We start from the raw sequence: 13,493 nt of genomic DNA, 5'->3' as shown, positions 1-13,493 counted from the left end.
ACGTTTATTTTATCATTTTTCCCATACATTTATAATAATTATAGAGAATTCTGAATAGTAAATCTCTATATTTAGAGAATTACTATTCACAAAACAACAAAACAAAGATAATGACAGAGATGCAAGATAAAGAAATCTCTGTAATTTAAAAATGAGAGTAAAGATAAAGATAGAGATGATCCTATTGTGAATGTTCTTATAAAACTTTCGTAAACATGCTATTTTCCACTGGTTCCCATTGTTTTTGACTAGTTTTCACGTTTTTTAACCGGCTCACTCAAACTCAATTAATTCAGTGTAATCTAATTCATTAAGTTGTAACCAAACTGGTAGCGCAAAGTCACCAATGCCCTCTAGTTTGTTCACTTATCTCTCTCAATGGGTGGTTTCGTGTTTATTGCTTTATGAATTTTATGATTAACTAACATATTGTATACCAAGTGAAACTTGATAAAGCATAAGCCAACGGATAAGTAACTAACATTGGAGGAAAAGTGAAGATTTGATTGAAGACCGCAAGGACTCAAGTTCACATCAGATCCCAAATGGGTTATACCGTAGTGGACCTTGGGGAGACGGATTTTACTCGGAACAAAAAATGATCGATTTGGGCTACCCGTAGGGCTGTTCAAGAAGCTTGCGGCTTGCTCGATAAAAGCTCGAATAAAACCAGCTATAAAAAAACATGTTTTGAAACCACCTGAGCTGAGTTGACACATTTTTGCAACCGAGCCAAACTCGTCCTAAGATGGCTCGGCTCGTTAAACTTCAAATCCAACTAGAGCCTAGCTGAGCTGCCTCATTTAATTTCAAGTTCGAGCTTGAACTCATCCTCGCTCGACTTGTGACCACCCCTATTCTTGGAGTTGCCTTTTGCCATTAGGTTAACCAAATTAATCGAGCCGACCAGAAAACCGAACTGGTTTGAAACCGATTATGTAGAAACCGGTTTGGAACCAATTGAAACCGTAAGTCTGGAACCGGTTTGTAATTTTCTCCCCCAAAACCGGTTCTAAACCGAACCGAAACCGGCCAAAACGAAACAAAAACCGATCAAAACCCGAACCGAACCGATCACAACTTGGTCAAGAAACTGATTTCAACCCGAACCGAAACCGATCATAAACCCGTTTTGACTTTTGTTGGCTAAACCGAACCCAGGTTCAACCCAAACCGATTTGTGCATCTCAACTTCCTTCCCAGAACTATATTATATACACTTTTTATCCTCCAATCACCACCTCTCACCGGAGCCTTTCCGTTCACCGTTACCGTCCATCTTATTCCTCACACGCCGTTAAATCACACCAATTAAACCATCAAACAAACACACAAAACAAACAAACAAACCCTAATTTACTAATTTAACCGTCAAATGGACTTCCGTTACACCAGACCACCACCGCCACCACCACCACCACCACCGGAATCTCAACAACCACCAGCTCCAGGTACCTGGCACACCGGTCAATTTCCGTACCAGTCGCCGTCACCTCCTACGTCACATTGGGCCCCACACTCCGACCACCACCACCGTCCGCCGCCGCCGCCGATGATGCCTTATCACTCGAACAATTACTCTGTTCCTCATAGACCTCATATGCCGCCGCCGTTACCTCATTATTCTAATGTTAATCAGGTAAACCCTAACCTAACCCTAGGTTGTTACAGACTTACAGTATATAATATGTTTTGAGCTTAGAGTTTTGCTGCTTATAGTATATTATTATTATTATTATTATTATTATTATTATTATTATTATTATTATTATTATTATTATTGTCATATTTTTATAGGGGTGGAGTAATCAGAGTTTGAGTCTTCAAGGTTGGGATTATTCAGGTTTGATTTTTTGTTACTTGATATTAATTAACAAGCTAGATATGTTAGGCGAGAAGTTTGTTTATGTTCATTCGTTTAATAAATAAACTAACATGAACAAGGAATTTCGTTTGATTTAAGTAAATGAATGAACATGATCTGAGGTTTTGTTCGTTCAATTGTGTTGGTAAACGCTCGATAAAGGGCTTGTTTTCTTTCGTTACTTTATGCTCGTTCAGTTGTGTTTGTAAACGTCTGATAATGTGTTTGTTTTCTTCTGTTTATGTTTGTTTATTAATTAAAGATTTTTGACATGGTTTAATGACTTTTCTAATCTTATCATATAGATTTAAGCAATCTATATGATAAGATTAGAGAAGCCATTAAAAATATTAAAAAGTAAAAACCTTTAATGAACAAACATAAACGAACACACTATTGAACGTTCACGAAGACAATTGAACAAACATGGCCGCTGTTCGTCTTTATTCGTTTAGTTAATTGAACGGAATTCTTTGATCATGTAAGATAAACGAACTTCTCGTTGAACAGTTTGCTGAACATGTTCGCTTCTCATATTAACAAGCTAGATATGTGTGCTAATTTTCAACATGTTCCAATTGCAGCACATAACAGAAATGAAGATGATTGGGCTGCTAGGGCTAAAGCATGGGCAGCTTCAAAAGCTGTAACAGATGGCCAACATCAACATCAACATTCACAGTCAGCACCTGCCAATCCACCAGAAGAAACAAATTACCAGAATCAATATCCACAGAATTCGGATTATCAGCAACATCCACTTCCTCCATCAAGCTACCAGCAGTATCCGTCTTCTTTTGCACTGCCACCTAGACCACCTGCAAACCATTTGCAAGAGCCGTCATCTTTCAGTTCTGGATATGCCCCGGATGGACATTATTCGTATCCTGCCCGAGATGGGAATTTGCGGGATCCAGTTGCTGTATATCCTCATCAAGAAACTGCACCTACAATTGTATCAGCTCACCAGCTGGAGGTACCTTCTAGTTATTCTTCTGTTGCAGGTAATGAGTTAACTGATGCCTTTGATTTAGCTCCCGAAGCTTGTTTGAAGAAATGCTTTCGTATAAATTGCATTCAGTTATTATCTTTTCTTTCCCAAATGTACACTGTTGCTGAAAGTTTGTTGATTCATCAGTTTTCTCTCTTTTTTTTCCACGTCTCCTCCCTTTCCTATAAATGCTAAATTAGTTAATGTGAAAAGCATCATTTCAGTTCTCACCTTAAGTTGCAAATAGATCAAAAAAACTTGGAATAACATGTAACCTGAAAACCATGGCCATGTTTGTTCAGTATCCACTGTCCTTATAGTTGCTAAAAGAGTGATGCTTATACTTCTGTTGGACAACCTATATCACCAATGCTGATTGATCCAATCTCACCACAAATTTTGTGTGTTTTTTTAAATAAAATGTGATTCGTATTCTGGAATATGGAAGGTTAACTTTGAACCTTAACTGGGATCAATGCTGTATGCTTGGTGATGTGGAACCATTTCATTTACCACTTCAAGTATATTTGAGATATTATTAACCCACCCCCTTCTTATCTTATCCTTTGTAAAATATAAAACACACAACATATTTGTTTCAAGGATATGTGTGCACTATTTCATGCTCTTCTGTGATGACTGTCTTTTGTATATATCTTGCAGCATGTTAGGTTCATTTTGTAAGTGGGTTAGTTTCATTTTGTATAGCACTAAGTTTACCAGGTGCAGCGTCTTTTTACCTGATGACCTCAATTTTGGATGTGCTTTTGGATCTGATTCTTTTATGCCAATCTTCATATATAAAGCTGATAAATATTGTCAAATACTTGAGTCTATTTAAAATTTAATGGGTAACTGATTCTAACGAAGTCATTGTGTTAAGTGTAAAGAAGAAGATGGTTGTAGTGAAAGTAATGTTTATTACTTGAATGTGTGAATAATACAAAGACAACTACATCTATTTATACATAAACAAACCCTAGCTTTCAACCCATAAAAGGCCCATGGGCTTTAACCAACTACATGGGCCAAAACCCTAATTATAACTAAATACAACTAACACTCCTTCTCAAGTTGGAGCATAGATGTTAATCATGCCTAACTTGTTACAAATAAAATCTATCTGAGCTTTCCGGAGCGGTTTAGTTAGAATGTCTGCTAGCTGAAAATTTGTCTTCACATGAACTGGTTGAATGGATGGAGGATCAGTTTGTGTGCCTACTACTCGATCTCTGATAAGGTGGCAGTCGACCTCAATATGTTTTGTCCTCTCATGAAATACTTGATTCTTGGCTATGTGAATGGCTGATTGACTATCACAGTATAACCGCATCAAGTCATTAGAAATAACCCCGAGTTCTATGAGAAGACGACGTACCCATGTCATCTCTGATGTTACATCTGCCATGGCTCTATACTCCGATTCGGCACTCGACCGGGAAACCGTGTGTTGCTTCTTACTCTTCCATGATACAATATTTCCTCCAACAAACAAACAATATCCGGTGGTAGATCGTCGAGAAATCGGACAACCTGCCCAATCTGCATCTGAGAACCCTGATATCCGACCATCTTCTTTCGTGAAGGCACATACACGACAATGACCCTGATCAGAGTATAATATACCCAAACCAGGTGAGGTCTTAAGATATCTTAAGACACGAATGGCAGCATCCCAGTAACCGGTGTATGGCGCAGCCATAAATTGGCTCAGAACACTAACAGTAAAGGAGATATCCGGTCGTGTGACGGTTAAATAATTAAGTTTACCAACTAACCGTCTGTATCGCTCAGGATCTTTCATTGGATCTCTTTCCTTTGGGAGGAGTTTCTTTGTAGGAAGCATTGGGGTATCAACAGGTTTACAACCCAGTAAGCCACATTCAGTCAACATATCAAGGACATACTTTCGTTGGGAGAGAAGTATTCCTTGTGGAGAGCGAGAAACTTCTATGCCAAGGAAATACCTCAATCGACCTAAGTCGCTGACCTGAAACTGAGACTGAATAAATTGCTTGAGTTCGGTGATCCCGACCTCGTCATCACCTGTGATTATAATGCCATCCACATAAACAACTACGATAATCCTCTTTCCTTTCTGGTGTCTAAAGAAGACAGAGTGATCGTAGCACTCCGAGTCATCCCAAACTGTCCCATAACACTAGAGAATCGACCAAACCATGCCCTGGGAGACTGTTTAAGACCATATAGAGAACGACGTAGTCTGCAAACTTTCGAGGCCTCCTCCTCAACAACGAACCCTGGTGGCTGCTTCATATATACCTCCTTCTCAAGAACACCATTAAGAAAGGCGTTCTTGACATCAAGCTGGTGGAGCGACCAATGATTAATGGCAGCAAGAGCAATACAAATACGGACAGATGGCATTTTAGCAACTGGCGAGAAGGTTTCATCATAATCAATGCCATATGCCTGAGAATACCCTTTTGCGACCAACCGAGCCTTCAAGCGTGTAAGGAGCCGTCCGGGTGTAATTTAACCGTAAACACCCAACGGCAACCAACAATACGCTTCCCTTTAGGAAGTGTTTCAAGAACCCATATATGATTGGACTTTAGAGCCCCAATTTCGGCTTCCATAGCCTTTCGCCATCCTGGGTGAGCGAGAGCGCTCGTCACATTTTTGGGAATCGGGTAGGAATCAAGAGTAGTGGTGTACGCATGAGATTCAGGAGATAGGTGGGTGTAGGCAACATAGTCCTGAATTGGGTAACGAGTGCATTTCCAGGGTTCTTTGCGAAAAGAAATAGGTATATCGGGTAGTGGTGCACCAGGAGGATCATAAATGGGTGTATCAGGGGTAGCTTCTGGTAAAGGTGTCGGATCGGGTAAGGATGTATCAGTGAGAGGTGTAGATTGTTCGGATGCAGACGGAGGATCTGAGGGTATTTCGGGGTTGTGGCCTGAATGTGAATCAAGTGTCTCTGATATTTGACCCTTACCTCGCCTAGCATATGTGAAAAGCAGTGGCGGAGGTTCTGTCGTGGGTCAGAATCAGCATTAGCAGAGATTGGATCGGTAGAGGGAATCGACACAGGAATGGTGGGGAGGAAGGGAGATGTGGGTATATCGACGTCGGGAAACGGGTCAGAAACAGTAGTGGAACATTCGGGAAAGTAAGGAGACTCGTGAAAAGTGACATCGGCACTAGTAAAGTATCGGTGAAGTGATGGGCTATAGCATCGATACCCTTTTTGAACCCGTGAGTAACCAAGAAAGACACAACGAATGGCTCGGGGATCAAGTTTGATGGTTTTCGGACGATGGTCATGAACATAGGCGACGCAACCAAATACTTTAGGTGCGAGAGGAAATGGATCATCGTTGGGAAATAGTACAGAAAACGGTGTTTTACCATGAAGAACGGTTGAGGGCATGCGGTTAATCAGATATGTGGCAGTGAGAACGGCATCTCCCCAAAAACGATGAGGAACACGTGATTGGATCATGATTGTGCGAGCAACATCCAATATGTGACGATTTTTGCGTTCGGACACACCATTTTGTTGAGATGTATAAGCACACGATGATTCATGAAGAATGCCGTTGGTTTTTAATTATGAAGAAAAGTCGGTGGAAAAATATTCTTTAGCATTATCAGATCATAAAGTTTTAATGGTGGTGTTTGAACATAAGCATTAAATTCTCGAAATATGGAAAATACCTCACTACGAGATTTCAACAAATAAACCCAAGTAGTGCGAGAATAGTCATCAATAAAGGTAATAAAATATTCAAAACCCAAACGTAGATTTGATAGGGCAAGGACCCCATACATCAGAATGCAACAGTTCAAAACAAGAACTGACTCGATTGGGCACCCTAGGGGGATAGGGACGCCTGGTATGTTTACCAAGTTGACACGACTCACAATGAAAATTAAAAGACGAAAGTGGTAAATCTGGTCGCATTTGCCTCAAAACCGCTGTAGAGGGATGACTGTAAACCGACAGTGAGCCTCCCTGACAGCGGAATCACATAAGTTTGCTACAAGATGCGAAAACGGGGATATACGATAGAGACCTCCTGATTCAAAACCAGTACCAATTACCCGGTTTGTTCCTAGTTCATGAAAACGCAGTGAGCTGGGTAAAAGGTCACAGAACAGTTGTTTTGTTTGGTAATCTGACTCACTGAACAAAGACTGGTAGGAAATTTAGGAACAAATAGGATAGAAGACAGTTTTAGGTTTTCCGAGTTACTGATGGATCCTATGCCGAAAACGGGACATGAAGATCCATCGGCAAGACGTACCGGTGCATGGGAAACATTTTGAAGACTAGAAAAAATACCCCGATTCCCAGTCATGTGATGTGTGGCTCCAGAATCAATCACCCATGATAAGTCAAGGCTAGAAGGTTTACCTGAATGTGCCGAGCTAGTTTGAGGATGAGGCAACTGGGAGGTAAGAAACCGTTGAATAAGATCATGCTCCTCTTTAGTAAATGTATACATGTATTTATTTTCGCCCATAGTGATACACAAAACTGAAAATTGACTGTGAACAGTAACAAGTGCGGGTGGAGGGCAGGAACAGATTCCGGCGTAAACAGTTACTTGTTGTGAACATTAAATCCCGGCAGCGAACAGAAATTCCGGCAAACGAACAGTAACTTCCGGCAGTGAACAGTGACTTCCGGCTATGAACAATAATCCCGGCAATGAACAGTACTCCGTTGAACAGTGATTCCGGCGTGAACAGTATTCCGATGAACATTGATTCCGGCGTGAACAGTGCTCGTCGGTGAACAGTACTTTCACGGTAAAAAAAAGGATTTCGTGACAGGACAGAACAACAAGGCAGGAGCTTGTTTCAGATCTGAAGGCTGCTGGTGACGCCTGGTTAGACTCGGGTTCGGGTCAGATCGCGGCTAGGGTTTGGATCGAGAGCCGTAGCTCTGGTACCATGTAAATAAGAAGATGGTTGTAGTGAAAGTAATGTTTATTACTTGAATGTGTGAATAATACAAAGACAACTACATCTATTTATACACAAACAAACCCTAACTTTCAACCGATAAAAGGCCCATGGGCTTTAACCAACTACATGGGCTAAAACCCTAATTATAACTAAATACAACTAACATTAAGTAGCATGTCAAATAGGATAGGGGTGGCTATTAGGCTTGCTGGTCTTTTAGCAAATATATCTTTGTTAAATGGTTGGTTTACCAGCAATTATTTTGCATTGTGTTAAGGATCCATATAGCATTTGTAGAAAGTTAGTGGTCATTTTTGCTTCAGTCAGCCCATAATTATCAATCTATCTTCTATAAATTTTGGAGAAGCGTAGAACGAGCATAAACATGAGATTATAACAGTGAGGTGACTGTGAAAGTTGTTTGAAAAGTCGATGTTCTTTTTTTATATTAAATGGGTGTTTCTCATATCTGCTTTGTCATATCTGAGAGATGAAAAAATATGCAGTTGCGTAGATCATCTTTCGTTATATTTTTATTATCTATCTATGGTTGTTTACTTTTTCTGGTAGGATTGCTTGATATTATTGTGTAGTTTTATAAAACCACAAGTTTTGAAACTATCTTATAAGACTATGCACAGCAGGCTTACGGCCGATATTAAATCTTATTTATATAAATTTGCTTCAGCATAAGCTGCAATGAAGAGTGGTTTAAGTGACTTTTTGTTGCGAAACTGAGGATGAGGTGTAAACATTATACTTTTGTTTATGGATGCCTCCATGCATCAGTTAAGGCTTACAAGTCGTGTTTTGGAATGAAGGCATATTCATTTGATAGAGTCTATGACATGAGGAAATAACTGGCCTTGTAAATCGATCACCTTCAATGTAAAGGAGATTCTGTTATTGTAGATGGCATATTCATTGACATTTTTTATTGAATTGAAGATTTTTTTCAAGAATGTCTTATCAGTATTTTTTGCCTTCTGATCTCTTTACACGCTCCAAATCTGGCATTTGTTCATTTTGTTTGTTTCTCCAATATGATCTTATTTACTTATACCGAACCATATTGAACGAATTACAAAATGGTAAAATCTGAATGGGGCTGGATAAGTTGGCTTATCTTAATTTTTGATATCATGAAATTGGCCATTCGTAGTTTACGAGAAATCACTCTTTTTTCCTTCTAATTTACAGAAGCGTTGTTCTCCAGTTTTTGTACTATATATTTCCCAATAGTCCCATTTTTTTATGAACACGATACTTATGAGTTTGTTTAGAGCGATGAAGATTGTCTATGAATATGAAGTAGGATTCTTGAATGATGGGTCTTGCAGGTAAATTTTGCTGGAAGATACTAAAGGATAAGAAGAACAGTTTCTGATTCATTTTTTTTCACGTTTATTACCGGGAACTGAACTAACCTGAATCACTGGAAATCGTGACTTCTACATTCTAAATTATACATTGTTAAAAGAAAAGAAAGTGTTTGGTTTAATATATAAATTATAAATAGATGATTGCATCTTCACAGTTAGAACAACCACAGTGAACACTTCCAGTGTGTGAATTCTCATTTGAATGACAGGTAAAGAAGAGCCAAGTGATATGAACAGGAATTTTTATCAACCACCACATATGGCATATGCTTCAGCTCCACAACACCAAGTCCAACCATCAATTTCTCCTAATGAAAGATCGATTCCCGTTGAGCAACCTCATTATTCATATAACAACTCATCAGCCGAGTCAGCATCAGATCTTAGCAATCAGCCTTTAGATTTTGTGTCGAGGTACGGTCATGATCCTGGTCCGTTTGGGCAATCAGGTGTCCCTGGAACACCTTATTCTATGCCTCCAGTCCACACTACAATTCAACAGGTTTTTATCTTAATTCTGAGTAGTCATAACAGCCTTTTAGTGTTATCTATAATTGTATGTGTACAGAAGCCCTAATTTTGTTTTTGTGTTCACAGACTGATCCTTCTTTGGGTGTTTCTTCTCCTGCTTCTTTGCATCCAACGCCTTTTGGGAGAATATCAAGCTTCCAACCAACTATGCCATCTGCTAACACAACATTTCCACTTGGGACATCAAATGCATTTCATGGTGATACATATGGGACACCCGCGTTTCCTGAGCGCCCTAAAAAGGTAATTAAATAGAGGTGCAGTTTCAACCTGTTTATATACCAATGGTGTGATTTGGGATTTTGGGTTATGTTTTATTTCTAACGGGTCAAATGGATTTGTATTAATATAAAAGGAAATAAAGGCAAAAGTCAAATGTGTCGAGTATGTCATCAGAGCTGAAGGTTATGCTAATGAATCCAAATGCATAAAACCGTCTGAATTGCTTTACTAAATAGATTTCAGCCTGTTATTTTTACAAAATTCACAATTTTGACCCATTGGTATTGAAACACTTCGTTGTTTTTTCTGTTTCTTGGGCTGTTCTCTACTCTATCTGAGACTGAAAGACTTTTCAGGCTTCGGTGCCAAACTGGCTCAGAGAGGAAATAATAAAAAAGAAAGCAGTTATTGGTAGTTCAGCCCCAGGGGTTTCTAGACAGGACCCCGAGTCTAATGAAGATGAAGTTATGGACCATAAAGGAGATCTGGTGGGTGGAAAAAACAGGGACTCTGCTCGGTCAACAGAAGAAGAGGATGATGACGAGGTTCTATTCCGCATATGCATGGCGTATTTTGTTTTTTAATAGCTTATTATTATTATTGTATGTGTTTTGTTATAATTTCCCACTTACGTTTTATTGTAGGATTATGTTAAAGCAGCTAGAACTGTTGCAGTTAATCAGGAAATAAAACGCATCTTAACTGAAGTTCTTTTAAAGGTGAAACAAAATAAATATTAATTATTATTTGTATTAGGATGTTGCTTTAGTTGTTGAAATACTTTCCAAATATTGCTCACATTCCCGCATATACTTGCTTATCCAATCTAAAGCAGTTTGTGTGCATCAAAATCAGATAACTGTTTTCTTAATAGTTATTTTTGGTTTTTCTTATTAAGAGAGTGATTTGCATTTTTTGATCAGGTGACAGATGAACTCTTTGATGAAATTGCTACGAAGGTTCTAGAAGAAGATGATCTTAACGTAGAAGGTTAGTGTTATTGTTACTTTTTTAATGTTTTATTATTGTTGTGGCAAGCTGTGAAGTAATTACGTATTTGTCATGTAGTCGAGCGTAAGGCTGATAATGCTCCAGCAGTTATAACTCCCAAACCTACTGCAAAGGTCATAATTCCCGCCAATACCAAAGGAGCTGATGTGGACGATGCTAATTGGAAATCTACCTCCAGCTCACCTGGAGATCTTCTAGGACTTGGTAGTTATGCCTCCGATGACGATGATGATGAAGAAAAAGATGTTAAAAACCCATCTGTCCCGTCTTCCAATAGCAGTAAGCCACCTGTCCACCTGTCAGAGAATGGCAGTTCACAAGTAGATGATGTCGATGTGCATGGTAAGAAGCTTCTAGAAGAAAATGATTCCCATAAGGTGGGCCCAAATGGAGCTACAGAGTCTCATATTGATAAGTCTATTGGGGAGAAAGTCAAACCAGATAGCTCTGACTTTTCAAAGTCAAAACCGAGTGTCATTGAAAGTGGTCTTGAGGCTAAGAATTCATTACAATATGATTCTAGAAATGGGCCCGATAAGAGTGACAAGGACAAGAAACGTAATAAGGCAGATGAGGATAGTAGGACCCACGATGAAAGAAACACGAAGAGGGCAAAACAGGAAGATCGAAATGGTTCTGAAGAGAAAATAGAGGATCACAATTCAGAGAAAAGGGTCGGTAAAACCGAAGTCAAGAATGATAAAGAAGAGAGAGAAAGGGATAGAAGATCCCATGACAAAGAAGATAGAGAAAAGGATAAAAGATCCCGTGACAAAGAAGATAAAGAAGAGAGAGAAAAGGATAGACGATCCCGTGACAAAGAAGATAGAGAAAGGGATAGAAGACCCCGTGACAAAGAAGACAGGGAAAGGGATAGAAGATCCCGTGACAAAGAAGATAGTCGAAAACGAGATAAAGAAAAAGATGACAAGAATGAACGATCAAAGCATAAACCCGATGGTGACTCGAGCCGACACAAGCGGCGCCATTCTCCATCACCTGGTGGGAGGGGACGAAGCAGCAAGGACAACTTATCGGTTAGCCATGCTCGTGGTTCAAGTGATAGCTCTTCTGATGACTCAAGAAGGTATAATATATTCACTACACCAATATGTAACTCTTACCTTCTGTTAGTTTATACAAGTTACTCATTCTGAGTTCACATCTTGCAGGAAGGTACGTTCTAGAAGACGTGACTTATCACCATCTCCTGTGAGGTCAAGAAGGTACTTGTTTTAGCTATTTTCTCTCTTATCTTTTTAGTATACACGTCATCGATTAATATCACGTTCTGTTAGAACATGTTATTAGCATATTTAACTGCTCATCGAACTAATAATTTATAACTCGGTTGGACATTAAACACATACCATCATTTTAAAAACTTGCTCGTTTCTAACTCCAGTTGGACATTAAATATATACCATTATTTTAAAAGCTTGCTCGTGCTTGACAATGCTGTTTCTATTCTACTTATTTTTTTACGATAACTTACTATTTAGTAAAGTACAGAATTATGCAGGTAGACATGTTCATGCTGTATATATATACATATATATATTATTGCTCTCTTCTTGCCTATGCATTTTTTTAATCCCATAGTTTACAATACTGATTTGTTTAGTCTTTTGTTATCAGAGTTTTGTAGGAGTTTGTTTAATAGTATTAATAAACATGGAATTGGCATAAAGGTCAATATATAGTGTGCATCTTTAGCTCAATTTATAATGTGTGTTAAATAATAGCGGTAATTTTTTATCATCACCACCGCCTTGTCATCAACATCATTAAGGTTTATCATTAGCAAAAAAAAACCAAATGTTTTTTATGTGTACATAATAGATGATATTATATCATATGGGATGATGTTTGATTTCTAGACAAGTGTCAAGGTCTCCTAGCAAGCGTTCTCACCGCAGGCAATCTAACTATTCTTCTCTTGAAACCACCAGGTATGTATGACAAGAACCCTTAATTCATAATATAACCAAAAGAAACTGGTCTGAACATTTGGTCAAACATGTTGACTTTTACGTTCTCTTTAACTTACATGCCGGTCAATTGTGTCGATGCAGAGAAAGGAGGAGGTCGAGGTCAAGGTCAAGATCCAGGACCCGGAGATGATGGTATCGAAGCTGATCGCACCTTTGAAGATTACACACTTTGGGACGTATCTTTGTGTGCTTATTTTCCGACACCTTTTGTGGGTTGACTAATGTTGACTAAACCGGTTGGCATGCTACGTAGCTATCTTATACGGATTAGAGAGACCCCATTGGTTCGAATGTGTAAAAAAAGGAGAATAAATGAGTGATTAATACACAAGTTTCTTAAGTGGTTGTTTCGTGTGAAGTGTTGTTACGGTGTCTAGGCTAATTTTGTGTTTTCTCCTAATCCATGATGGACCATCTGCTAGTGATATGTAGAACTCTTTTTCTGTTTGCTATTCTGGTATGTTAATGCATTTATTAATTTTCTTTGTAACCCTGGAACTTTGAAGCAATATGGAGATGTTTATTATTATTCTAGTGAAAGAAATGAGACAAAAATA

General features: G+C 38.8%; 1 protein-coding gene across 1 annotated transcript; it reads left to right on the top strand.

Annotated features, from left to right (window-relative positions):
• Nucleotides 1–1,375: 1,375 nt before the first annotated feature.
• LOC143555343 (uncharacterized) lies at nt 1,376–13,309 on the top strand. The gene is made up of 12 exons (XM_077044907.1): nt 1,376–1,639; nt 1,798–1,843; nt 2,449–2,868; nt 9,388–9,680; nt 9,776–9,952; nt 10,288–10,476; nt 10,576–10,650; nt 10,855–10,921; nt 11,000–12,029; nt 12,115–12,168; nt 12,823–12,894; nt 13,018–13,309. Exons 1-12 carry the CDS (start codon nt 1,376–1,378, stop codon nt 13,064–13,066), a joined length of 2,736 nt encoding a protein of 911 aa, XP_076901022.1. The 3' UTR covers nt 13,067–13,309.
• Nucleotides 13,310–13,493: the final 184 nt, after the last annotated feature.

The sequence above is a fragment of the Bidens hawaiensis genome, unplaced genomic scaffold (assembly GCF_021521415.1).
Source record: "Bidens hawaiensis isolate Kalapana, Puna unplaced genomic scaffold, B.hawaiensis_p1.1 tig00018048_1, whole genome shotgun sequence".
In the NCBI taxonomy this organism is placed as follows: domain Eukaryota; kingdom Viridiplantae; phylum Streptophyta; class Magnoliopsida; order Asterales; family Asteraceae; genus Bidens; species Bidens hawaiensis.
The sequence above is the reverse complement of the archived record's forward strand: the minus strand, read 5'-3'. Positions and strand labels throughout refer to the sequence as shown.